This window comes from the organism of the source record quoted next, unplaced genomic scaffold (genome assembly GCF_019419815.1).
Source record: "Pyrus x bretschneideri cultivar Hongxiangsu unplaced genomic scaffold, Pyrus_bretschneideri_v1 Contig2, whole genome shotgun sequence".
Lineage (NCBI taxonomy): Eukaryota > Viridiplantae > Streptophyta > Magnoliopsida > Rosales > Rosaceae > Pyrus > Pyrus x bretschneideri.
The window spans coordinates 7,476,298-7,504,141 of record NW_025999501.1 but is presented as its reverse complement, the minus strand read 5'-3'; the positions used below and the strand labels follow the sequence as shown (position 1 = coordinate 7,504,141).

The following is a 27,844-nucleotide window of genomic DNA, read 5'->3' as shown; positions in this document are numbered from 1 at the left end:
CGGTTCAGTGCGGTTCTGCTTAAATTTATTACTAGATCCGTACGGTTCGGTCTACTCTGGTTTCGGTTCGGTTCTTGCTAGTTTACGGTTCCAAACGTAAATGGAAACAATATAACTTTTGATAGTAGCCTTGCTCAATTATTGAAATTGAGTTGGAAGACATATGCCAAAGAACAAATATAACAGTAAAACTGATAAGTGGGAACAGAGAAGCAGCAAAACCAAAATATGTAAAAAAATTTCAAGTATAAAAGTATGGAGCATGCCAATAAAACATAAAAACCCAGGGCTACACATGGAAGAAGCATTGCACCCCATTTTAGCAATTATCTGTATGAATAAGTCCAAATGATATAAGCTAAGGAGCATGCCAACTATAGATTAAAAAAAACCACAAAAGCTATTAAATACCTGCCAATTTGTTTGAAATGGTAGAGAACTCCCAAACTCCTCCTTTAACAAGTTATTCCGTGAAGTTTGTTGTTCAAGGGGAACTCCAACATAACTAATTTGGTGAAACTAATTTTTCAACCTATTATACCATGTCATGTGTGTATATATATAATTAATTCGTTTATTATTAATAAGACGGTTCGGTTCGGTTCGGTTCCGGTTCTTGTTCAAATCGAAACGGGTTTGAATGGTCCGGTTCGGTTTTTGACTCAAAGTTGACTTTTTCCGTCAACACGGTTCTTTTCGGTTTTTTTTTCATACAGTTCAATGTGGTTTTATGGTTTGACGGTTTTTATGCCCATCCTAACTCCGAACACAATGGAACGAGCCAAAAGCAAGGAAACAGGTACCTTGTTGTGCAAAAGTGGGCCCAACTTGTTGGGATTATCAGCCATCCATGTGCAATCCCAATGACTCTATTTTGATTGGACGACATTAAGAAAAAAACTTTAATCAGAATGATTGGAGAAGAAAAATTATTTATGGTTAAAACTTAAATTTTTTGGATTAAAAATTTTATATTTTAAATCAAAGGTTGCAGATTTTCTTACAAGTATTTTTAATTGTTTGATTGAATAAAATAAAAGTTAGAAAGAGATTGAATAAAATAAAAGTAAATCAAATGGCTGAAATTAATAGGGTGCGGAAAAAAATATAAGAGCCTTTGAACAATCGAATTCTTAGGTTTTCATATTTAGTCTTCCGAAAGTGGTGTCAGTTTGGCGCCCATTTGTAAGCGAAAGCCGATCATTTCTGAGATTCCGTGCGTTTCTGCAGAACGTAGAGATGGGTCGGAAGAGCAAGAGGCACAGAAAGCGCCGCAGCCCTGCAATGGAAGAACCCCTAGCTCCCAATCACACTCCCCCTCTCAACTTCCAAACCCTAATCTCTGCAATTCAGTCCCCTGAGGTACTCCATCTCCATCTTACATTGCATTGTCGTTTCATATTCTCTTTTAGGTCGTATGGCTCACTTGTCACTTCTGCATTTATGGATTTGTTTGGATAGAGACTGTCCAGGGGCATAATTTTGTAGAATCAGAGGCGAATTGTGAGAGGATTGAGAAGGAAATTGGGAAATTCATTTCCGCCGAAACGAGTGTAGCCTCAGTGTTTCTTTGTTGTAGAACATTGATGGATGTTTGTGTCATTTGTAGCCATAGGAACTTATATTTACGTAGATAAACGCGTTGATTGATTCTTAGCGTGTTCAATTTCAGGGTCTGAAGATGCCCCTTTTGAAAAGATTGTGCTTCCTACTTGCTCCGCTGTCGTGTAATGAAACAATGCACTTTTCTAACTTTGAAGGTGCTCTCAATAATGGCGGGGTTGAAGTGAAACTTGGAGATACACAAAGTCTCATTTATGTTTTGTACAAAGAGCTAGATAGGAGGTTTAAACTGTTCTTTTCCGCTTTATGTGATTTATCTGCAACAAGGGGACCGAGGCACGTTGATTCCCACACAGATATGTTGGCCGCTCCTGATGAACTACCGCTGCTTCTGAGATGTTGCATCCTAGTCTTGACCTTGGCTGACCCTACTATCCTAGTGGAGAAAACCCAATTTCTTCTCTCTGTACTACGGAAATTGATTTCTTTGGTTACAAGCGGAGGAGATGAGAAAAACAACTCTGTCACCTTTCAGAAGTTTGTTTCTTCCAAGTGCACGTTCACTGATGCTGTTGGTTCTTCAACTACTGTTTCAGAAGATTTTGTTTCTTCCTTATGTTTGATAGAGGTTTGTGATCCATGGTGTCCAGCACTATCTGCAGTGCTTGAGGTAAATGTGCAATAACTTTTAACCTTTAGAGCTATTGGAATGTCAGCTATGCTTTCAACCCATACAGTTATATGCTATGGTGGTGTTTGCATTTCTTCTCGTACTGGTCTTAAAAGTATACATTGTAACACATTTTAACTTGTTTGTTGTATATGAATTTCTCTGTGTCGTCTTCCTTCTATTTTGTTTTACTTAATGTGATATTGATTGCTATTAGATAGTAAGTACAGTATAAATTTACCAAATTACCAATGTTATATATTTACAAGATTAGGATATGAATAAACATATTGAATACTTTGAGGACAGTCTTGCAATCGTCGGCTGTATATATATATTTTTTTTGCAGTTCAAGAAGAATTCCATTTCAAATATCCTTTGTGTTATTCTTCCATGTGAAGTTCTCATGCCATTCTAAAATAATTACTTTTGTAAGAGTTATTGCATCTATACACAACTGATGGTAGCATTATTGTATTTAGATATTTGCAGATGAACTTGTAATGTGTAGATTGCTGAGAGAGTACTTTATTCTTGTTGATTCTTCTTCTTGCACAACTGAAATGCTATTTCGGTGCCATGCTGTCAAAGGTGATATTGGAAGTGTTCTGGAGGTGATTTCTGCCCATTTCATCTTGTCAGTTTATGGAAAGCGAGCATATGGGAACTTCCTCAAAAGATTATTCTGTGATTTCGGGAAGTATTGTAGAGTTCCCGAACTGAGCCTGAATGCTGCAGTGTTATTGCTTCTCAACCCCATCATGCTGTCAGCACCCAAAATGTTGCAGGACACATTTGTTTTTATTGGTTTCTGAATCTATTGATGTAGACATGTCTATGAATGCTAGACCAGATCTTAGACTTATGGACTGCTACCTAACAGCATTTGAAAGGTCTGTCCTTTTATATACCAGCCACATGTCTAGTTCACTTATGGATTTCCATCGTTTGGGTGTTAAATGTTCTTCTTCTTCTTCTACTGGTTCACGTATGCTAGGGAGAAGTTGTCAACCTTCATTTGAGTCGTATATTCAACAAGTTACGAGAGATAAAATGTGTGATCTAGTTACCCATTCTGATTCGTTATGGGACTCGTATTTGTGCGATATGTTCTGTGGAAGAAAAGCGGACCTGATGGATTCTTCTGTTGCATACATAAATGAGAGCCAACATGTTTTTGATGAATCATGTAAAGATGATATAGCGTCTGTCTTGCGTAGCATAATACATGGAAGTTTTTCTTGTGGTGTTAGTGATAGTGTGCTGTATAGAAAAGGGGATACGAGTCCACAAGATATTTATCTTCTTGCTTCCATATTGAAGTTAATGAGTACTTCGTTGCTGAAAGCTGTTTGGTGTCTAAGGCATGGCGGGCATTTGGGCTCTTCAAAAACCGTAAAAGACGCTTCTTCAAAGGAATATGATTTCATAGTGGGTGTTATTGGCTGTTTTCACCAGTTCAATGTGTCTCTGCCTAATCAAAAGTTCTTATTAGACATGATGAACACCCACCCGTCGATACATAAGGCTTCCAAGTGGATGCTTCTGCACTTTTCAGGCTTACTGTCCTTGGGTTTTGGTAGTGGGATTGATTTCTTAGTTAAGGGCTGCATATCGACAATCATGTCACTATTAAATCTATATGTATACGAAGATGGTGATATAGTTGCACTCAGCTCACTTCTAGTTTCTGGCTCACAAACTTCTTCATCTGGATTGCCTTCAGACAAGATTACAGGGGTGAGCTTTGTTTTTCTGTCATGACCTTTTCGAGTTTAATTGATGTGTTTTTGTTTCACGCTCGATACTTGTAAAACAAAAAATGATAAATGTTTTAATTCTTTGAACTTATTATGTACATTAAAAATGACGTATGTTACACTTTGCAGGGCTTGGTGAAAAAGAAATCTATCAGAAGAGTTGCATCGAAATTTCAGAAAATTCAAACACTTCACTTAAGGTACAAAAAATATTGTGCACCATATAGCATAGTTCTGTATTAAGTTTTTTTAATACCAGCGACAAAATATTTCTACCATTCAAATATTTTCTCGCCAAATCAAACAGAAATTCGGGTGGGTGGCATCTAGTTGACTGTAAATATGCTCGACTCTTCTCAATTTAAACCAGAAAAATATAACGAGATCATAATGTAGCTGTCATTAGATTTTCTGGCCATTGATTTCTGACATTTGGTGAACCATGATATTGGTAGTCCTTGGAGGCAAGGAATTTCATGCTATAGATCTCCAGTAATCCAGTAAAAGAAAAATGCTGCATCTGATCATAAAACATTCTGCTTTCGATAAAGAAAAGGAGGATTCGATAGTTTTAGCTTTATACATTGACAGACTTCTTGCAATCACTTGAATAAATTCAATTCAATTCAATCGAGTACTTTTGTCTGATGTTGGTTATCTCTTCTCTTCACTTAAATCAATCTTCCCTCATTTTACAGCAAAGTTTCTCTCACAAATTCCCATCGGAGATCACAGAGCAAGGTAGCAGAAACGTCGGAAGATGCATGTATCATGAGGTGCACAACGGAATCTAGTGATGGCATTGAAGAGAAAACAGAGGAAACCTGCAACGGGAAGGTTTTTCTCAATCTCTTACTAGGAAGATCCCAGGAATCTGAGATAGAGGAGTTAGCGGACTTCATTGAGTGCGAACCTGGGAGGGATTATTCCAGTTGGTTGAAGGATCTACAAAAGTTTCGAGGGATGATATATAAAAAAAAGAGAGCAGCAAGGTGGGAGAAGAGGAAATATGCTTGGAAATGTATGTTAAGAAAGAAATCATCAAATGTGGTAAGAGCTGCTTCTGCGTACTTGGTTTAAAAAAGTTGCTAGCTAGCACTGGGTGGATTAGCGAATTAAGTATTCTCAATATGTATATAGAGTTTTTGTGATATGACGATTCCCGCTAGTGTAAGTTTTGTGCAGTGTATAAAGGGTAGATGACATTTGTAAACTCAACTTCTTTTGGAGATGGCGTAAATGTAGAATACTTCATACATGTAATATATCTGACCCATTTCATCCTAAGAAGTTTATAAGGAAATTAGAGATTACAGATGAAGATATTTAGCAAAAACAAAAGAAAAAAACAGAGTAGAAAGAAAGTTGAATAGGTGCAAGCGTGTGTGCACGCTGCCTCAACTGCCTGGCGCGCCCGCCCATACGATAGGAGGAGTTTTATTTCATCCCAACCCTGCAATGAAGTGCCTGAGATTGTTGTTATTTGCATTGAGAGCCTCATTAGCCAACCCCTTCCATTTTTGACAATTCCGTTTGATCTCTTCACCTCTCATCACAATCTCCAGGCACCTCTTGATCTCTCCACCTTCAGTCACTCCCTCGTGATTCGATTTGGCTCTCACTCCAGTCCCCCACACCTCCTCCACCAGTTTCGCATTTGTGTTCTGGTCTGAAAATTGCGGGCAACACACCGTTGGAACCCCAGCTACCAAGCTCTCCAACGTCGAATTCCACCCACAATGCGTCACAAAACACCCCACTGACCTGTGCCCCAACACCTCCACCTGTGAACACCACGGTACCACTAAACCCTGCTCCTTACTCTTTAATCTCTCCTCTATCATCATCGTCATGCTCCGATCATCTCCATTCTCGGAAGCGCGAATAACCCATAAAAACTGGAGTCCGCTGTCGACCAGTCCATTCATCATCTCTTCAATTTGATCCCTCTTCAACACCACCATGCTCCCAAACGACACATAAACAACAGAGCAATCTGGTTTGCCATCCAGCCATTGTAGGTAATCGTCGTCCCGAGACTTGTCAAACAAGTCACAGCGAAAACTGGCATCACTGGAACTCGAAACCAATGGGCCAACCGCAACCGGAACCACATTCGCATTCTTCATGTGTGATCGGATCGCTTCCATTGCCGTCTCTTCCAAGGCATCGAAAGTGTTGAGCAGCACGAAATTGGGGTAGGGTTTGACATTGACCTGTTCGAGGACCTGGAAGTGTTCCTGAAAGGTAGGGACGAACGTAGCATGTCGGCTGCTTGGGAGGAGGTAGGAAGGCAGTTCTTGGGGGGCGAAAGGTGGCAACCCATCAATCATTATGGAGTCTGGTACTGAATGGCACTTGTGAAAATAAGTGAAGTAATGGTGGCTAAGTGCAAAGGAAGTGGTGGACTGTATACAGAAGAAAGCGGAGGGTATGCCGAGATCAGCTGCCACTTGAGCGGCCCATGGGAGGAGGACGGCGTAGATGAGAAAAGTAACAGGCTCGCCGTCGCCGCCGCCGTTGGAGGAGGCAGACAATTTTTGAATCAGGGCGGTTAAGGTGCGTGATCCCACGCGGTTAAACTCGGACATGATGAGGTCCGGGTCGTGGGTCGGTTTGACGCCGTCATCGAACCCGTCGGAGAAAGTAGCGAATGATAAACCTTGGAGGGAAGGCAAGGATTTGATTTGGGTGAGGCCGCGGACGGTGGTGGCGTAAGTGACACGTGTGCCTCCACCGGTTTGTATAAGATGCTTGGCGAGCTGGAGAGTGGGGTTGATGTGGCCCTGGGAAGGGCATGATACGAGGAGGAAGTGATGCTTAGTATTGTTCATGGCTTACGGTTTGATCTCTTGTTTGGTTGGTTGACTTAATCTGGGATTCATGGAATGGAATGGATTTGGTAATCTTGTTCTAAGTAATGGAGGTAATGATAATGCTCAAGTCTTAAGGTTAGCCGCCATTTTGGACTTTAAGCTCAAATTACATGAATTACATATTAGGGAGACCATCAAAGACTCACTTTCAATAAACCGATATTTTTTGTAACTTGGTAATTAATTTTGTTTTGGAGTACTGATAATGCTCCGAGTCTAAGGTTAGCCACCATTTTGTACTTTTAGCTCAAATTAGGTGAATCACACCTTATCAAATTATCAGAGAGACGAGTCAAAGTCTACTTCCAATAATATTAATATTTCTCAACTTCTTATTACCACATGAATATGACGTCATATGTGGGGTTTCATCATAAAAATGCTTCGATATCAGTTGGAGTGTTGTTGGATATTAACTCTTATTTTCTCCTTCATTCTGCTGATGTGGTATATTTTAACATGCCCCTCATGTGAGATCCAATTAGTGAATCACACGTGGGAGATCCATAAGAGAGCAATGGGCAAAAAACCCACTTCCAACAACACCGATGTTATTCCCAACTCGTTACCACTGCACATACCGACAAATGTAGTGTGTTCTCACACAAGGGCCAAGGCATCAGTGTAATTGAAATGAAGTCATGATATTTAAATTTTTCTTTTTTCCTCTTGTGGATGTGAAATACCAGCGACAAAATATTTCTACCATACAAATGTTTTCTCGCCAAATCAAAAAGAAATTCGGGTGGGTGGCATCTAGTTGACTGTAAATATGCTCGACCCTTCTCAATTTAAACCAGAAAAATCTAACGAGATCATAATGTAGCTGGCATTAGATTTCAGTAGCGGCTAGCTGAGCAGGTTTTTATATATATATATATATATATATATTTTTTTTTTTTTTTTAGTTTTTAGCTATGATATTCTCTGGCCATTGATTTCTGACATTTAGTGAACCATGATATCGGTAGTCCTTGGAGGCAAGGAATTTCATGCTATAGATCTCCAGTAATCCAGTAAAAGAAAAATGCTGCATCTGATCATAAAACATTCTGCTTTCGATAAAGAAAAGGAGGATTCGATAGTTTTAGCTTTATATATTGACAGACTTCTTGCACTTGAATAAATTCAATCCAATTCAATCGAGTACTTTGTCTGATGTTGGTTACCTCTTCTCTTCAATTAAATCAATCTTCCCTCATTTTAAAGCAAAATTTCTCTCACAAACTCCCATCGGAGATCACAGAGCGAGGTAGCAGAAACTTCGGAAAATGCATGTATCATGAGGTGCACGACAGAATCTAGTGATGGCATTGAAGAGAAAACCTGCAACGGAAGGTTTTTCTCAATCTCTTACTAGGAAGATCCCAGGAATCTGAGATAGAGGAGTTAGCGGACTTCATTGCGTGCGAACCTGGGAGGGATTATTCCAGTTGGTTGAAGGATCTACAAAAGTATCGAGGGATGATATATAAAAAAAAGAGAGCAGCAAGGTGGGAGAAGAGGAAATATGCTTGGAAATGTATGTTAAGAAAGAAATCAGCAAATGCTGTAAGAGCTGCTTCTGCGTACTTGGTTTGAAAAAGTTGCTAGCTAGCGCTAGGTGGATTAGCGAATTTAGTATTCTCAATATGTATATAGAGTTTTTGTGATATGACGATTCCCGTTAGTGTAAGTTTTGTGCGGTGTATAAAGGGTAGATGACATTTGTAAACTCGACTTCTGTTGGAGATGGCGTAAATGTAGAAAACTTCATACATGTAATATATCTGACCCATTTCATCCTAAGAAGTTTATAAGGAAATTAGAGATTACACGCTCGGATGAAGATATTTAGCAAAAACAAAAGAAAAAAGTCGAGCAGAAAGAAAGTCGAATAGGTGCAAGCGTGTGTGCACGCTGCCTCAACGGCCTGGCGCGCCCGCCCATAGGATAGGAGGAGTTTTATTGCATTCCAACCCTGCAATGAAGTGCCTGAGATTGTAGTTATCTGCATTGAGAGCCTCATTAGCCAACCCTTTCCATTTTTGACAATTCCGTTTGATCTCTTCACCTCTCATCACAATCTCCAGGCACCTCTTGATCTCTCCACCTTCAGTCACTCCCTCGTGATTCGATTTGGCTCTCACTCCAGTCCCCCACACCTCCTCCACCAGTTTCGCATTTGTGTTCTGGTCTGAAAATTGCGGGCAACACACCGTTGGAACCCCAGCAACCAAGCTCTCCAACGTCGAATTCCACCCACAATGCGTCACAAAACACCCCACTGACTTGTGCCCCAACACCTCCACCTGCGAACACCACGGTACCACTAAACCCTGCTCCTTACTCTTTAATCTCTCTTCTATCATCATCGTCATGCTCCGATCATCTCCATTCTCGGAAGCGCGAATAACCCATAAAAACTGGAGTCCGCTGTCGACCAGTTCATTTATCATCACTTCAATTTGATCCCTCTTCAACACCACCATGCTCCCAAACGACACATAAACAACAGAGCAATCTGGTTTGCCATCCAGCCATTGTAGGTAATCGTCGTCCCGAGACTTGTCAAACAAGTCACAGCGAAAACCGGCATCACTGGAACTCGAAACCAATGGGCCAACCGCAACCGGAACCACATTCGCATTCTTCATTTGTGATCGGATCGCTTCCATTGCCGTCTCTTCCAAGGCAGCGAAAGTGTTGAGCAGCACGAAATTGGGGTAGGGTTTGACATTGACCTGTTCAAGGGCCTGGATGTGTTCCTGAAAGGTAGGGACGATCGTAGCATGTGGGCTGCTTGGGAGGAGGTAGGAAGGCAGTTCTTGGGGGGCAAAAGCTGGCAACCCATCAATCGTTATGGAGCTCGGTACTGAATGGCACTTGTGAAAATAAGTCAAGTAATGGTGGCAAAGTGCAAAGGAAGTGGTGGACTGTATACAGAAGAAAGCGGAGGGTATGCCGAGATCAGCTGCCACTTGAGCGGCCCAAGGGAGGAGGACGGCGTAGATGAGGAAAGTAACGGGCTCGCCGTCGCCGCCGTCGGAGGAGGCAGACAATTTTTGAATCAGGGCGGTTAGGGTGCGTGATCCCACGCGCTTAAACTCGGACATGAAGAGGTCCGGGTCGTGGGTCGGTATGACGCCGTCATCGAAACCGTCGGAGAAAGTAGCGAATGATAAGCCTTGGAGGGAAGGGAAGGATTTGATTTGGGTGAGGGCGCGGACGGTGGTGGCGTAAGTGACACGTGTCCCTCCACCGGTTTGTATAAGAAGCTTGGCGAGCTGGAGAGTGGGGTTGACGTGGCCCTGGGCAGGGCATGATATGAGGAGGAAGTGATGCTTAGTATTGTTCATGGCTGACGATTAATCTCGTGGTTGGTTGGGTTGGCTTCACCTGGGATTAATGGAATGGAATCGATTGGTAATCCTGTTCTAAGTAATGGAGGTAGTGATAATGCTCAAGTCTAAGGTTAGCCACCATTTTGGACTTTTAGCTCAAATTAGGTGAATCACATCTTATCAAATTATCAAAGAGACGAGTTAAAGTCTACTTCCTACAATATTAATGTTGTTCTTAATTTGTTAATTATCACATGCATATACCGTCATATGTGGGGTTTTATCATAAAAATATCTCGGTATGAGTTGGAGTGTAGTTGGATATTAAACTCTTATTTTCTCCCTCATTCTGTCGATGTGATATGTTTTAACACGTCCCTTCACGTGAGATCGAATTAGTGAATCACACGTGGAAAATCCATAGGAGAGCAATGGGCTAAAGCCTACTTCTAACAACACTGATATTGTTCTCAACTTGTTAATTACCACATGCACAGACCAACAAATGTAGTGTTTTATCACACAAATGCCAAATAATCTAGTATAATTAGAATGAAGTTATGATATTTAAACTTTTCTTTTCCCCTCTCGACGATATGGAATATTTTAACACATACATCTAATACTAACTCGAGGTCATTTCGAGTTTGAATTACTCGTCCATGGTTCAGCTCAGCTCGTATGCATTCGAGTCAAGACAAGTCGGCTCTTTTAACAAACAAGCCAAAATTGAAGTTCTGCATGTTTGACGGGTAAAACTTTTAAATAACTTTGTTTTTTATTACTAGAGAATTTGAGATATTTGTTTCCATTGTTATGTGTTAGAAATCAAATGCACGATAATGACATCTCAACTTCGTTTGTACACTCTTGAACGCAATTGAATGTAAATTATTCTACAAAGATTAGTAAAACATTTGCAAGAGAGACAAAGTTATTTTCGTCAAAGACGAATTCGAATCACGTTATTGCTAGTTAATTGTAAGGTTATGTACATCAATTCTTATTTAATATAAATAATATCGTTTATTAAAAAAAAAAAAAAACTCATCGAATAGAAAGAAGATCTAAGCTCGAAATAAAATGAGTTACAATCGGATTCAATACATAATGGCATGTTTATTTATTTAAAAACAAAATTGTTATTATTTTAGTTATTGATTTTTTTATTTATTTACGTGAACACATAAATATTATTTGACAAATAATTAAATAAGTTATACTAAATTAATCTAAATGATGAAGAGAGGAGAGGTTAGATTTCGAAACACAGTGACTTGTAGAGTATTCACCATTCAAATGCAACATTTATTAGTTTTTATTTATTGATCTTCTTCAATTATTTAATCTGACGATTAAAATTAATAGATGTGTGAGATAAATAAAAATGGATGTATGAAGTGCCACCATTTTTCTACACTTAGTTTACTTTTTAAATGGGCGAGAAGAACATTTTGCTCCTACGTAGGCAAAAAAATTTGTGTGGGACTCCGCTTGTTTTTAGATTTACAAATCATGTGATATGTTACTAATATGAAATAAATATGTTGGTCAACACTTTAGTAAGTATCTAATAATCAACAAACACATCATATGATTTATCAAATATTTTAAATTGAGAGAAATTTTAAGGAGACTCTCACAAAAGTGGGACTCTCTGAAAACTCTCTATCATCTCATGTTTTCAACATAATATTTTATAATATTAACATGAAAATTGATATTAAACCAGAACCCTCAATGAAGAGTCTATTTACCAGAGAGTATACTTACCATTTCTCTAAACCCAAGATGTAAGTTGTGGGACCTAGTTTTCTTAAATAATAAGGAATTCCGTGATTGTAACTATTTATCGTACATCGTGCGATCAGAAATCATTTTAAAATTTAAAATTAAATATAAATAGTAATTAATGAAAACTGATCGCACATATACGATGAACGGTCACAATTACGAGTGCAAACAATAAAACTTAGAAAAAAAGGAGTTTTAACGAAAAGCTACTGTTCATTTTAACGAAAAACCATATTTTTATACTAAAAAGTCAATTCTGATACTATTCACTTTACTCTTTATTTTGTTAAAATAAAAATTTTCCCTATCATTGGTCTTCGTAGAAAAAAAAAAAAAAAACAAACAAAAAAGGAAAAAAAAAAAAAAAATCTTGGTTCTTTCCCTCTGCGTGCCGTAACAAATCATTCCCATTTTTCTTGCTCTCCTCCCTCCTAAGTCCCCAAATCGACGAAAAGGGTTTAGGTTTCTTCGTTTTCCACCAAATGATTGCTGAATTCCAGGGTTTTAGATTCAAACAATGAGCACCACCAACTCCAACAATGGTACCAACAACCACGCCGGCGACCGAGACCTCGGTTTGTGGTTCCTCGAGCAATCGCGGCTCCGCTCTGCTCGCGGGCGGACCGACATGGACGAGGACGATGATGCCCCCACGGAGCTCAACACCATCAACAGCTCCGGCGGCTTCCTCGTCGTGTCCCCAGATAAGCTCTCCGCCAAGTACACCAGCGTCAATCTTCACGGCCACGACGTCGGCGTCGTTCAGGCTAACAAGCCGGCGCCGGTCAAGCGGCTCGTCTACTACTTCGAGATTTATGTCAAGGATGCGGGGACCAAGGGTCAGATTGCCATTGGATTTACTTCTGAGAGCTTCAAGATGCGGAGGCAGCCCGGGTGAGCCTGGTTGTTTTATTGCGTCTGTTTGGTTTCTCCGAAAATGAATGAAAATTAACTGTCACAGGTGTTAGTTTTTTTGGGGGGGGGGTAATTTAAGGAATTTGGAAGTGTACAAAATTGTACAAACGGATGTATTGGGATTTTGTTGTGGATTCAAGTTGGTGCATTTCTTGGTGTTTGTGAAACTGGGTAGGATCCGAAAGAATCGAAATAGGAAATTAAAGTGATATTTTGTTTTAATCTGCAACTGGGAATTTGCAAGGTAAAGATTTTCTTATGAAGTTATGGGATACAAGCTTATTTTGGTTTTGTTGGTTCTATTTAGTTAGGTTAGTTAGTTGAAGGTCAATGTGAATAGGGCTTGCTGCCAGATAAGTGATCGTTGACGAGTTTTCGCTTGCACAGTTGTTTCTGACCTTTGATTATGTGAAGCGTGAATTGTCTGTTCTTAGTTGGATTAGTAATTGTATACCTGTGAACAGCTGCCAAATGGTGAAAAAAAGATACAGAGCCTCACAGTAGAAGTTGAGAACCACAGAACTTTTGTGAATTGGGAGATTATTTCTCCTCTGTGGGCAATACATGATAAACAGGCAGTGGTGAAAAGGTTTTAGTGGGTTGGTGTAAATTTTCAATCTTCCCTGTCTTAATTTTATTTTTTCGGGGAGGACCCAAGGGTAGAAGTGAAGGATAAACCAAAGGAGGAAGCATTTTGTTTTCTGCATGTTGTGTTGTGTTTTACACTGTTTGTGAGATTTGAAAACTACTATTTGAATTGGCAAATTCTGTTATTCTAGTCATGATATTTGTGTTAATTATTTCCTCCATGAAGCAGATGGGAGGCAAATAGTTGTGGCTATCATGGCGATGATGGGCTACTTTATCGGGGACATGGAAGGGGAGAGGCGTTTGGCCCAACCTACACCTCTGGTGATATAGTTGGAGGTGGCATCAATTATGATTCACAGGAATTCTTTTTCACGTAAGATTTGTCTACCTCGTTTGGTTTTTTCTTCTCTTGAGACTAGAGTGATGTTTTATGTGATTTTGTTTCATTCATGTTGGTGCCAGTAAAAATGGTGCTGTGGTGGGAACATTGCCCAAGGATATGAAGGATATGAAGGGCCCCTTATTTCCTACCATTGCTGTACACAGTCAAAATGAGGAGTACGTAGTATCTTTTTCTAATATTTTAGCTCCTCTAGATGTTCATCTTTTGTAATTAGTCGATTGCTTGTGCATGTACATATCAGCTTCAGATGGTACAGATTCTTATTCTCATGTTATCAGATGTATGCTTAATTTTAATCTGCAGGGTACACGTTAACTTTGGGCAGCAACCATTTGCATTTGATCTTAAGGCAAGATATACTTTTCATGGCTTATCTATTCAAAGAACTATGATTCTTTTAATATGTCTTGTGTCGGTGTTCACAATCTCAGTTATCCATTGGCAGTTGTAATTTTGTATAATATTTCAATCGTAAATTTTGATTGAGATGAGTGATAATCATTTTTGTTGTTTTTTTATATAAGGTCCAGTTTGTCTTAGTAAAGAGGCAAAAACCTTGTTACCCTTCTATGTTCTTTAGCTGTCCATCATAGGTTAGCCAGGGAATAGCTTCCCAGTGGAATGCTTTTTAACTTTTATGAATAAAGGTTGGGTTTTGCTTTCTCATAGGTTACGAAACCCCACAAGATGTGGGTTTGTAAACCTAGAAGCTTTGGCAGTGTTGCTTTCCTTCTCTGAGGAATGAATTTTCATAACTTCTTTCAGTTTTATGGAATGAGTAAATATGCCACTGGTGTCCCTTCTTGCAATAAACTAAAGCTAGTAACCTTCGATTCTTACTCATGGAAAAATCAATCAACTGGAATAAGAGAAACCGCTTTGTTGATTCGGTTTGCCTTTGCCAACATGTCCAAAGACACAGAAGGAAATAATTGCAACCAATAACCACAGAGTCCTATGATATTTATTCCACAACGTGAACTTAGGATTCAGAAGATTCAGTTATGCGAAACAGGACCTTAAGGTTGTGGCAACAGACGTTGGACTGTTGAGTTCATTTTCTTCTCTTTCCCCTCATTTTGAGATTTTTAAGAACTTTGTTGTGGACAAGTATGTGAGAAGAAAGGGTATAAAAATCCATCTTGCATTATTTTCTTAACGGTTTAAATATGTGGGACCATTTGATTCATTGATTGCATTTAGTGGATAAGGGACTCATATGAGTTGATTCTTTGTAATTCTTAAGTGGAAAACTAATTTTTGAATAAAAGTATAGGCCAAGGAAAAGGACTTTCTTAAGTGGAAAAGTAACAGAGACCCTCAATACTTGTGTTGGATTAAGGGTTCCTGAATGAGTAACATTTATACGCTGCTCTGATTTGTTGCTTCTCTCATTCATCTCTGTTATATATTATGCCTTTCATTTTCATAAAGGATTATACAGGTTATAATTGTGAAGATTCAATTACTTTGAAATAGTAAAACTTGTTCAATATTATATATCATGTTATCTAATCGAAGTTTATTTTAACATCTGATTAGGAATTTGAAGCGCAAGAGAAGATGAAGCAACAAATGTCAATTGAAAAATTTTCATTGCCAACTAATGTTAGTCATGGGTAAGTACACATTAGTTTTCAATATCTCGAATGAAGGCATCTAATTTATTTTGTCTTAGTCATATATGATATACCTTAAGGGGGAATGCTCTGATGTCAGTGGTTAAATAGACACTCTGTAATTGATTTTCAAAATTGAATTTTGTGTTTTCTTGTGTACTTTTAATATATGATTTGTTGTTTAGTTTATGATTTTATTAAATTTTACTTGTGTAGCTGAGGGATTAGACACAGTTCAGTGATAGTTATAGCTAGATTAACACAACCCAAATATTTTTGATATATTTTCTTTTAGGTCATCTTTCTGCTCCTTGTCCTGAGTCCCTGATACTGAAATTTCAATCAGATTTTAAATAAACTTGGAATTTAGATAATCAGGGTGTTAGAGGTGGTTGCGTTTTGAGGGCCGGTAAGATAAAAAGTAGCATTGATAACCTTGACAATTTGTACAAGTCAGACCTGCCTCCCCAGTTAATAGTGAAATTCCCTGAGGAGCCCCATATAAATGCTCTTTAATGGAACTTTAGCTTTAGCTGGTCGTGGACAAGAAAGCACCGGGTTGGTGGCTGGGAATGCCCAACAACTCGATTTATCTGGTAAACTACTTGGGGCTTATGTAGGTCGTGCTGGATTGAGGAGCAATAGGTTACCTTGAGATCTTGAACTTCCCTGGACGGGGTACAGCTGGTGGAAAACACAGTTCAAGCTCTGTAGCTTGAAATTTGAGTGAATAAGTTACTTTTATGCTTAAGTAATTTGCATTTCCTGCATTCTACATAGGCTGCATATTGGTGTCATAGGCATGTCTATTCTGCTAATCAATATGAATTCAAAATTTTTAAGTTGAACTTGATGGATGCTAGGTTGTTGAGCTGGTGAGTTCCTTGTGTTTCTAGCAACATAATCAATACGAAGGTTTACCTGGGAATTGATGTTGTCGCGATTTTACTGTTTATTTTATTTTTAAAATTTTGTTTCCTTAAAGATTTGAGTCAATTGTTAATTTATTTATACTTTATTGACCAGAATTGTTCGCTCCTACTTACTACATTATGGATATGAAGATACGCTGAATTCATTTGACATGGCTAGTAAAAGTACTGTTCCTCCAGTACATATAGCTCAAGAAAATGGTTTTGATGAGCAGGACATTGTGTTTGCACTAAATGAGAGAAAGACTCTTAGACAGGTATTGATTTATTTCAATTACAATCACTTTAAAGTAGATGATTGACTACTATAGTTTTCTGCTTTCTTTTCTTGTTTGGAACAAAGTCCTTTATGAGCTTCTCTCATATTTGCATAGAAGTTTTGGAATCCCAGTTGTTTGGATGAACTTAAAGGTTACAAGGAACCAGAATAAATGGTCTAGTGGAAAGGACAAGGGTTAGGGTCTAGGGGCTTTATTGGCCTCTCAAAATGTCATTATTCATGAAATCTATCCCCCTCAACATTTTGTTGTTCTAATGGTGTGAGAGGCTAGGGGCAGAAAAGTGTTAGGTGGCCAGTTTTCATTGGCTACCAGTTTCTTCCTATGTTGACCCTTAAAGAGCCTTGGGCAAGAGCCGACGCTAAACTGGCCCCTTGAAGAGCCCTGGGCTATTTTACCCGAGGCTAGATATGTCCCATTAGTAACTGAACTTTGTCATTTGGGGCTAAATAAAACTTTTTCCTAGGCTAGTTTGCATGCATTAGATATGCTACCATATTTTGGAAATGTGTAGTGTTTCATACAACTGTTCAACCACGGGACTTGATGAGATGAGCAAAGAATTGATGCTTACCTGACTTAGTGTTATAAGCTATGTGCAGTTTCTTTGGATGCTGATTGTAGCACTGTCTCTGAGTTGCAAAAGATTTATTTCTCATTTGTTAATATATTTACAGTGACACAAAAATGATGATATGAGATATGCCATAGGTCTTTTTTGGTTGCTTTTTGTAATTTCTTGTTTAAGTATTTGAAGATGTTGCATTATTACATGGTTAACAACTTATCTGTGTAGAATAGTTTCATCTGAAATGTTAATGTGTTCGTCAGGTTTGCTTGAAATCGGCCTAGGAACGCATCTGCTTTTTTTCTTTCCCCCATTCATTTTGAAGATATATTTGCCTGTTGTGTTTTTTTAGCCAATCTTCTTATTCTATGTGTAAAGTTGCCAATCATTCACACGTTGCTTCTTTCCTTTTCTTTTACTGTTACCTTGAGTCTCTTGATTGGATGGCATTATTTATAGGAAAATTAATTTAATCAAATAATTTCGAAAGGCTTTAATGTGACAGTAAAGAAATGTTTGTAGTGATGTATTACGAAACTATCTGCTTGGGAGTTCAGCAAGCATTGCAGAATCAGTTCAATATCTGGGTTTTTTTTTTTTTTTTGGTCCTTTGTTGTACGTACTCAGTATCTGAGCTATTTTTCTTTTTAGTATAAGAGTTGCACCTGGCTGACCACTTTTATCTGCTTATGAAGCTCATTAGGAATGGGGAGATCGACTCTGCTCTTGGTAAACTCCGTGAATGGTATCCCCAAATTGTTCAGGTAGACTGTCTAATATTTCAAAATGAATTTTCAGTGGCCATCTTATTTTTTCTGCGATTCTTTGCTCTTGATGTTGAACAGATCTTGGCATGTGCAGTAAATTCTGTAAAACGTGTGTTTGAGAGGGTTAAAGTGTTTCCTAATTGTTTCATTTAATTGCAGATCCCCTATGTTACCTACTTAACATGTGAATTCCTATGTGTTTGAGTGTCTTGTACTCTTTTTTTCCACAACTTGGTGTCCTGTTATTTTTGCAGAAAATGTTTTGAGAAATACACGAGGTTCATGGCCTCATAGTTTCAAATTTCTATATTTTAAATTAACAAAGTACTTATGCTAATAATGAATATAGTGTTTGATCATCTGGTCTTAACTAAACCAACTTTTGTTTTGTAGCAGAAAAATCAATTGACGGTTGTGATAATATTTGATTACTCGAACATAAGTACGAATTCCAGTATATTTGGCATGTTTATATGTTTACATGTTATGATTCTCCTGTTTTTATATTTATGCAATGAGTTTCTTACTACATCACAGATAAATTTACTTTTTACTTTTTTTTTGTAGGTGTATAGCAATGCATTTTATATGGTTTTGAATTTTGGCTTTATCTTATGTGCTATTTGATGAAGTTAGTGTTCTTAACCAACTTAGGATCAATACTTAAATTTTGTTTTAGTTAAATTTTGATCATAATGCTTATTTTGCTAAGGTCGTGACTTAAGTTTTGCCTTCTGCAGGATGATAAATCGGCTACATGCTTTCTGCTCCACTGTCAAAAGTTTATTGAACTGGTTCGGGTATGTTTTCCCCTATTTGCATGAGATTAGCTTTAGTATCACTTCAGATATATAAAAACGTGAATATTACGGATAAAATCATGACAATACTTGCGTTATTCTTTTTAAATGAATTGGAAGGATACAAGAAAGTCTTGCATACCTGTTACATTTCAGTGTTGAAGCATTGAACGAAACCATTAAATCACAATTAGAAACATGGATTGAACTGTGTAACTTCATTTCAGATGGCTATATATTATACTACTTTAAAGGGTTACCAAACTGGCTCATTAGATTTAGTATTCACAAATAACAGCTGCAGCCTGCATTATTCGCTTGACTTCTTTTAGGTCTTGGCTTATAAACAGGTTTTTGTTTATTTTATAGAGCATCTGATCGTCAGCTTTGGTGACCTTACCCGAATATGACAAAGTTCTTTGGTCTGCCTTTGAGATAATTAAAATTGTTATGCAGGTCGGAGCGCTGGAGGAGGCTGTCAAATACGGGAGGATGGAATTGGCAAAGTTCTTTGGCTTGCCCATGTTTGAGGACCTAGTTCAGGTAATAACAGAAAATTCCTTCAAACTATGGGATATTTATTTTGTTTGATGTATCTCTAGAACATATGGGAGATTCATTATTAGTAAAAACCTATGCGAGTTCATGAGTATTTGTTAATTTTATAAATTTGCAGTGAGGAACGAAAACACAGTGCCTAATGGCAAATTCATACTAATGGTATTTTTTAGTCTGCATGTAGTATTGGGTTTGAGTTGCTACATGTTTCTCTGGTGCTTCTTTAGGAAGCAGCACAATACAACTTCACCCATTCTATTTTTTATCATTGAAATTTAATGTTTTTATTATTCTTTACAACACCTCCATCTGTAGCACTGTGTTTCTCTGCTGGCATACGAACGGCCACGGGAATCATCAGTTGGATATCTGCTTGAAGAGTCTCAGCGTGAAGTTGTAGCAGACACAGTTAATGCAATGATCTTGTCAACAAATCCCAATCTGAAAGATTCTTCGCACGGTTGCTTGCATTCATATCTTGAGAGGTTACTCAGGCAGCTTACTGCTTGCTGTTTGGAGAGAAGGTTGTTGAGTGGGGATCAAGGCGAAGTGTTCCATCTGCAGAGAGTACTCAAACAGTTGTAAGAAAGCTAGGTGCTAGCCGATTATTCTCTACCACTCGTCTCCGTCTGTTCATATGCACATAGGCCATTTTTTGAACCGCATCTCCAACTGAGCAGACTGGCTTAGCATCCAGCACTAAATAGAGGCGCCCATCATGTTTGTCGTGAGCCAGGATGATACTAAATTTCTTGTATAGCATGGGATGTTCTCTCTCTGTAAGCTTGTAACCCATCATCTAGCCGTCGAATCCGAAATTCAGTTGAACCGGCTTCTGGGAATGTTTACATACTAGATTTCAATACATTCAGTTTACGCTATAGGAGTCCTACAAATTTCGAAATCAATTTGGTGGGTTGCTACATATGTGAATTTACCTCGGTACTGAATTACTTGTCGAGGAAAATTGTAGTGGTTATAGTTGATAATCCTTTTTTGTGTTTCTAAAATTCATGAACACAAGAGGTCCGTTCTCTTAGATCTAAATTGCAGTCACTCGCTGTTGATCTTAATCCAATGCTAGAGGAGAATAATATAACAAAAAAGTTAAATGATCAACTATCGTTGCATTAAGATTGAACAGTGAGTGACCACGATTTTAATAAGAAAAATCAGAATGATTTCAGTTCATACTCTTTGTAGGTAAACGTGCCCTAAACGTGGACAAGTCACCCCTCTCACTTTCAATGGCGAACAACTCAATCAAGAAGCTGTTGTATATAACTGCGAAAATTGGGTACTTCAATTGAAATATTTCCAAAACATGTAATTGAAATATTTCACATTTGAAAATTGGGTTAAATAGAACTCCGCCATGATAAAAAAGCAAGTTGGGGACCATATTTACATGTGTCCTCCACTATGTAGTTGTCTCACGTAAGGGAGAATTTTGTAGTCCGGAAACCAGACCACGTGTTTTATATAGACCAAGATGCAAACAACAACATAACCCACTTAGGGAATTGTCATGCGAACTACGGCCGACAATTTAGGTTCCATACCCTATCCGTATAAGGGGGCATCTTAAAAAATTAAAGGGAAAAACCTCAAAATAGGACAATTTCTTAATCTTGGGACATAAATAGGACAAACCGGCCAAGCTCAAGCCATGCACACCATGCATAAAACTAAAATTACTAAACTGCCCACATATAAATGTGTTATTCCTTTCTCTCCCCTATTTTCTGATTTCTCTCTCTCTCTAATCTCTCTCATTTCCTCAGATCTTTGAGCTCCGATTTGAAGAGATGGAAGTCCAAAGAGAGGTTAGAAGAGTGAGCTGGGTTTTGTGTTCACCTCATACCTTTGATTTCGAACAAAAGGATGCAAGAGAGAGGTGAGAAGAGTGAGCTGGGTTTTGTACCATATTTTTTGTTTTGGCTTGAAGATTCCATTTTTTGGTGACTCAAGCTTCGGCAGGTATACTAAGGTAGGGTGTTTAGTTTCAAATTCCTTCATCAATGATTTAATGGAATAAATGGGTTGTTTGTACGATGAATTAATACTTAGAAGAAGTTAAATTAGGGTTCATGTGTCATGTTGGGGCATATAGGTTGTGGAATAAATTTGAAGTTTTGACATGCTACAAGTTTTGGGATGGAACAATTTCTGGTTCAAGTGTCCAATTGCAGAAATTTGTGAAATTTTTTCCATAATATACATGTGGTGTGCATATGTGGATGGCTACATCTTAATATGAGAAGCGGGAATGTTCACTAGTTATAATGCACATATGTTGTGTCTCAGAATTTGGCGAGTATGACCACAACCTAGTTGGCCTTAGCAAAAAACAAAATTAAGAAAAAAACTTAGAGGACGTTACGGGTCATGTGTGTCCGTGAAATAACGATAACGAGTATCCTGTTTTCCACATGTACGGTTAAGCGGTGGTTGATATACGTAACAAGACTTTTCAAACTGTCACTGTAACCTTATATACATAATAATTATGTTTTAATTGTATCCACTATACCAAAATCATGTGCATGTACTGTACATATTATGTGCATGTGTTGTGCATGTAGTGTATTATGTGTAGATGGTGCGTATTTACATCTTTGATGCTCTTCACATTAATGTAGTTTACTACATTTTCCATTGATTTAGAGGCAGGCCCTACAAATACGAAAAAAGCGAACGAGTTCGTGAAACAATTTTCTTTGATTCACTTGGGTTCTTTCGTGCCCATTCAAATGGCAATTTTTTCAAATCCTTGAAATATTTGGACCCAATCAAATTTGATACCAAATTCAAATTAATGAATCTTTGATTCTTCATATAAAGTTTAGGGTCATTTATTTGATTGCGTTATTTTTGTGATTTCGAAGAGAGAGCTGTGAGCTATGGGATTTGGGTTGAGCTCATATCTGTGAGCGTAACATATGCATGTCATGTGCATGTCGTGTACATACAGTGTATGAGCGAGCTTAATACGAAGAGAGCAAACGAGTATGCGAAACAATTTCGTCCATATCCTTCTCTCTTCCTTCTTTCCACTCTGATTTCTCTTTTTTTCCTCAAATTTATCTCTTCTCCAAAAGGCATCTGACCTTTAATACGTTTTTTTCTTCATTGAATTGAAGTAAAAGCCAAGCCCTGTTTTAGTGCTTATAAATTTGGATCGAGAGAGGGAGCAAAGGAAGGGAGAAGATAGAAGAAACAAAAACCCACATATAAATCAGAGAAATGATAAAAAAATAAAAAATAAAAAAATAAAGGATTTGGGTCTCTTCCAAGAAACACCAAACCAATCAACTTCAAGTCCAAAAATCTATCAACCAAAAAGCAAATTAAGCAAACATAGTTCACAAAACCTACGAATGAAAAGGTAAAAATCAAAGAAGATGGGTAGGTTAGAGAGAGCTCTTGTTTATATTCAAAATGTAGAGAGAGAGAGAGAGAGAGAGAAAGAGAGAGAGAGCTTGGATGAAGAAGATGGGTGGGTTAGGGTTCTTTGAACTAGAATTGGGGGAGATAGATTTTTTCTCTCTCCTCTCTGTTTCTTTCTCTACAAAATGAGAAATGAGAGCTGAAATTTCTAGATAACCCATTTATATGGGAGAACAATTTGGTCATTTCAAGGTGTAGGAAAAATCCTATTTCTCTCCGATTGTTGTGCATAGCGTGTGCATGCCTTGTGCATATTTGAACTATCCTATTTTTGCCCTAAGATTAAGAAACTGTCCTATTTGTGGGTATTTTCCAAAATTAAAACACCTTGTGCTAACAAAAAAATCCCACACTTCTCATTCTAGTAAGTAGTACTTTAAACGCTAGAGGCGATATCAATGAGATTAATGATATCTAGGAAATTCGCAAAGAGCATTGGAAAACAAAATCGCTAATGAAAATGATTTGTTATTTCTCATACCTCATGTTTTAAACATTGTAATGTCATACCTTAATTTATGAATTCGTTGCAATGTCAAACCTCCATTATTTAATCTGTCAAATTAACCGTTAAGTGATGACATGGCAAATGCAGGGCCCATATTTTGCTAACGTGTCAATCAACTTGTGCAAATGCTCAAACAACTAATAAAATATTTAATTATTAAAATTATTTTAATTCATTAAAAATATTATTTAAAAGAATTTCAAAAAAATAAAAAATAAAAACCAACCTCACCCACCTGTAGTCTTCTTCCTCCCCCTCACTTCTCTCTCTTTCGCTGTGCCCAGAACCACCATCCCTCCCCTTTCTCTCTCCCCTTTCCTCCTGTATTCTCTCTCCCTTTCTCCATTTCTCCATTTCTCCCTTTCACGTTGCAACATCAGCCTCGTTGGCTCGGCCATTGTCTACAAGCTCCAAGCCCTAGGCTTCAAGAACCTTGTTCTTTACACCCACACCGAGCTCAACCTCACCCGCCAAGCTGACATCGAGAAACCTAAAATGTTCCTGCACCACTAAACCTCATTGGACCCCAAACCAAACCCCAGAAACCCGATCGAACCCACTCTCCCTTCGACCCTAGAACCCTAGCGTAGCTACCTCATGTCCCTTAAGCTAAAACCCAAAAACCCAGTTGAGCAAAGCCCGAGGTTTTCTCCGACCCCAAATCGTCACCACGTGTTCGAAACAGGAGAGAAAGAAAAAGATGGATGCACATGAGAGGTGTCAAAGGTGTAGCTATAGAGCACACCTAGTTTGCGAAATTCCAATTGGAATTTGATTTGTTTGAGTAAATTAAAAATTGGGGACTAAAATGGGGAAGAAGGGTGAGGGTGGGTCCTACATTTTTAAATAAAAATATTTAAATAATTTTATTTTAAAATTTTTAATATTTAATTCATTTTCTAATCCAGTTATGTTAGGGGGTGAGCCTCGTCTCAGACCATCTCAGCATTTAATAGAAAAATTAACTAAAAAATTGATGAAGGTCTGACATTGCAACAAATTCGTTAGATGAGGTATGACATTGTAACTTTTAAAACATTAGATATGAGATTGTGGTTCGTCCCATAATTGAGGTAGTTTTGTGTAATTTACCCTAATTTTTACCTATTGTACGTAGATATAAACTATGTGCAAATGAATGCGACAAAAAAAGTGAAGGGCATGCTTGGAGGAGTTATAAGCTGTGTGTCTTCATCAGGACCATCATCCAATAGAGATGGTTCAAAGAGCTTCAAATTTCGGCATTGATGAACGAGTACACATGCATGTATGGTGGTAGATTGAGTTGGAAGGCATTATCACCAATTTGTTTGATGATTTGAACGGTCCATAGCGGATAGGCTTGAATTTCTTTCCTTCTCCTTGTAACTGCTCTTTACCAAGGTGTAACCATAATAGGACACCTTTTTTGAAGTTACATGGCACTTGATGCTTGTCATGCAGATTTTTACATCCCTGTTGAGATCGTTGCAGTTATGCTTCCACTCTGGAATGAATCTTTTTAACTCGTTCGAGAAATTTTGTGCTCGAACATGTCCTTCTCCTTCTTTTCCACTAAGTACATTGTCACTTACAAAGAATACCATATCAAAAGGACTTTGTGGTAGAAAACCCAAACAAACCTCAAATGGATATTTGAGTGTAGAACCATAATGGCTCTATTGAAAGGAAACTGTAACTAAGGGAGACTTTCATCCCAAGTTTTTGGATGTTTAGAATTATAACCCGTAACAAATATACCATAGTCCTATGCTTGAACCTGGTATCCACATTCCCCATATTGACCTTCAAAAATTGCCTAAGAATTGACTATCTCTGTTTGAAATAATCGATGTAGGTAAGCCAAAATGTTTCCACATGTTGGAAAAACAACTTAGCTACTCCTTCTCCAGTAATGCTTTGCTTGCATGGAATAAGAATCACCGTCTTGCTGAAATGATCAACAATCACAAATAAGTAATCATATCTAGACTTAGTCTTAAGCAATCTGTCTAGAAAATCCATCGAAATGTTATCCCAAGGTCGGCTAGGTACGTGTAATAGCAAATATAAACCTCAATTTTTGATGAAAAGCTTCGATGGGTTGCATAGAACACAACCACCTATATATCAAGAAACGTCAAGATGCATCTTCGGCTAGAAGACATATCGGCGAAGATTCAACAACGTTTTCTCTACCCCAAAATGTCCGGCTTTTTTAGATGTATGAGCTTCACGAACCCACTGCAATCTATTACCGTCATAGGGAATGCAGAGTTGTATTTCTTTAAACATCAACCCATCTTTGAGTTGAAACTCGCTAGTCTTTCCTTGTTGAAGCTTGGCATAAGGCAAGTTGAAATCACTATTTGTGGCACCTTTGGTGTACTTCGAATGAACTATGAGTGATCTGCATAGCCACCAACAATGCGGAACTAACTGGTGCTCGAGGTCTAGATAATATATCTGTCAACTTGTTCGTTACTCATTTCTTGTACTTTGATCACAATATTGAATTGTTGAAGGTAAAACATCCACTTTATATGTCAAGCTTGCTGTAATTTAGATTGTGTATTTAGATACTGAAGATGCTTATGATCTGAGTGAACCACGACTTCTTTCTCCAACAAGTAAACTCTCCAATGCTTAACTTCTTAATGCAATGCATGAAGCTCATTCTCACAAGTCGGATAGTTCAGCACTGGTACGTCCACTAAACATCTCAGAATGGTATGCAACCGGCTTGCCGTCCTAATATAATATGACCCCCTTGACGTAATTAGATGCGCCTGCTTTCACTTCAAATGCTTTCTACAGATTTGGCAATGCTAACACCTGGGCCTTAACTAATCTTCCGTTTTGACAACTAGAAAGATTCTTCATGCTTGTTAGACCATTCAAAATTTTTATTGGCCTTTGTGATAGAATGTAATGGTGCTGCAGTTTGTGAGCAGTGTCGAATAAACTTTCTCAAATATTAGCATGCACCAATAAAGTTCCGAACTTCAATCACAGAACAATGTGTAGGACATTGAGAAATAACTTGTACTTTCTCTGGGTCCACTTTCAGTTCTTCTATGCCAATGATGAATCCGAGATGTTGCTTCTCAAATTCAGACTTCTTACCATTCAATTGTAGCTGATTTTTTTGAATAACCTTCAATACTTGAGCAATGTGACGACGATGGTCTTCCAATGTAACACTGAAGATCAATAAGGAAAGACTAGTGCGTTTCAACTGAAAGATGGATTGATGTATAAAGAACACAATTGTGCATTCCTGATGATGGTCATCTATGGTTATGGATTCATGAGGCTCATAAATCTAAAGTAGCCAGGACATTTTGGGGTAGATAAGAACTCGTTGAATCTTCGTGAATATGTCTTCTGGCCAAAGATGCATCTCGATGTTTCTCTATATACACGAGGTTGTGTTCTATGTAGCACATCGAAGCCTTCCATCTGAAAGTTAGATTTATATTTGTCATTGCCAGTACCTAGCCGACCTTGGGAGAGCATTTCAATGGATTTTCTAGGTAGATTGTCTAAGACTAAGTCTGGATATGACTGTTTGTGATTGTGGATTGTTTCAGCAAGGTGGTGATTCTTATTCCATGCAAGAAGATCATTACTGGAGAAGGAGCAGCTAAGTTGTTTTTCCAACATGCATGGAAACATTTTGGCTTGCCTACGTCGATATTTCAAACATAGATAGTCGATTCTTTGGCCATTTCTGGAGGCTCAATATAGGGAATGTGGATACCAGGTTCAAGCATATCACTGCATTAAAACCTCAAACTTATGGACAAACAGAGGTCGTTAATCAGACTACGGTACATTTGTTACGGGTTATAATTCTAAACATCCAAAAACTTGGGATGAAAGTCTCCCTTAGTTACAGTTTTCTTTCAATAGGATCATTATGGTTCTACACTCAAATATCCATTTGAGGTTTGTTTGGGTTTTCTACCGCAAAGTCTTTTTGACATGGTAGTCTTTGTAAGTGATAATGTACTTAGTGGATAAGAAGAAGAACTACGTTCGAGCACAAAAATTTCTCAAATGAGTTAAAAAGATTCATTGCTAGAGTGGAAGCATAACTACAACGATCTCAACAACGATGTAAAAGTCTCCATGACAAGCATCATGTGCCATGTAACTTCAAAAAAGGTGACCTATTATGGTTACATCTTGGTAAAGAGCCGTTACAAGGAGAAGGAAAGAAACTCAAGCCTATCCGCTATGGACCGTTCAAATCATGAAATAAATTGGTGATAATGCCTTCCAACTCAATCTACCACCATACATGCATATGTACTCGTTCATAAATGCCGAAAATTTGAAGCTCTTTGAACCATCTCTATTGGATGATGATCCACACTCATCTCCCTTCAATTGATAACTCAAGGATGGATTAGTGAGAAAATCTTTTGGAAGAGGACATTATCTTGGAGCAAAAGGTTCATGAAACAAAGCATGGAAAGTATGAA

General features: G+C 38.1%; 4 protein-coding genes across 4 annotated transcripts; 2 read left to right on the top strand and 2 right to left on the bottom strand.

Moving 5' to 3' along the window:
• Positions 1-1,071: 1,071 nt before the first annotated feature.
• On the top strand, positions 1,072-8,588 carry LOC103952568. The gene is given in 7 exon segments (XM_048583240.1): positions 1,072-1,362; positions 1,658-2,233; positions 2,716-3,018; positions 3,020-3,973; positions 4,123-4,193; positions 4,692-4,830; positions 8,208-8,588. Coding segments are annotated over 7 exon segments (2,409 nt in total). The 5' UTR covers positions 1,072-1,239; the 3' UTR covers positions 8,451-8,588.
• LOC108865447 (phloretin 4'-O-glucosyltransferase-like) lies at positions 5,179-6,984 on the bottom strand. Its single transcript, XM_048583241.1, has one exon. It carries the CDS (start codon positions 6,825-6,827, stop codon positions 5,436-5,438), a length of 1,392 nt encoding a protein of 463 aa, XP_048439198.1. The 5' UTR covers positions 6,828-6,984; the 3' UTR covers positions 5,179-5,435.
• Positions 8,589-8,601: 13 nt separating the features above from the next.
• On the bottom strand, positions 8,602-10,336 carry LOC103962285 (phloretin 4'-O-glucosyltransferase-like). The gene has a single exon (XM_009374973.3). It carries the CDS (start codon positions 10,205-10,207, stop codon positions 8,774-8,776), a length of 1,434 nt encoding a protein of 477 aa, XP_009373248.2. The 5' UTR covers positions 10,208-10,336; the 3' UTR covers positions 8,602-8,773.
• Positions 10,337-12,331: 1,995 nt separating this feature from the next.
• LOC103952566 (ran-binding protein M homolog) lies at positions 12,332-20,409 on the top strand. Its single transcript, XM_009364174.3, has 10 exons — positions 12,332-12,880; positions 13,719-13,865; positions 13,955-14,050; positions 14,199-14,244; positions 15,438-15,514; positions 16,541-16,703; positions 17,988-18,056; positions 18,800-18,859; positions 19,316-19,402; positions 19,733-20,409. The coding sequence occupies exons 1-10, from the start codon at positions 12,504-12,506 to the stop codon at positions 20,000-20,002; spliced, it is 1,392 nt and encodes a 463-aa protein (XP_009362449.2). The 5' UTR covers positions 12,332-12,503; the 3' UTR covers positions 20,003-20,409.
• The last annotated feature ends 7,435 nt before the right edge of the window (positions 20,410-27,844 follow it).

What these genes read in the sequence shown, in the direction of transcription:
- LOC108865447 (XM_048583241.1), bottom strand. Translation starts at nt 6,827, where the DNA reads ATGAACAATACTAAGCATCACTTCCTCCTCGTATCATGCCCTTCCCAG.
- LOC103962285 (XM_009374973.3), bottom strand. Translation starts at nt 10,207, where the DNA reads ATGAACAATACTAAGCATCACTTCCTCCTCATATCATGCCCTGCCCAG.
- LOC103952566 (XM_009364174.3), top strand. Translation starts at nt 12,504, where the DNA reads ATGAGCACCACCAACTCCAACAATGGTACCAACAACCACGCCGGCGAC. An exon ending in AAGATGCGGAGGCAGCCCGG is followed by an intron (nt 12,881 to 13,718) that starts GTGAGCCTGGTT and finishes TCCATGAAGCAG; the next exon opens with ATGGGAGGCAAATAGTTGTG. An exon ending in GTACACAGTCAAAATGAGGA is followed by an intron (nt 14,051 to 14,198) that starts GTACGTAGTATC and finishes TTTAATCTGCAG; the next exon opens with GGTACACGTTAACTTTGGGC.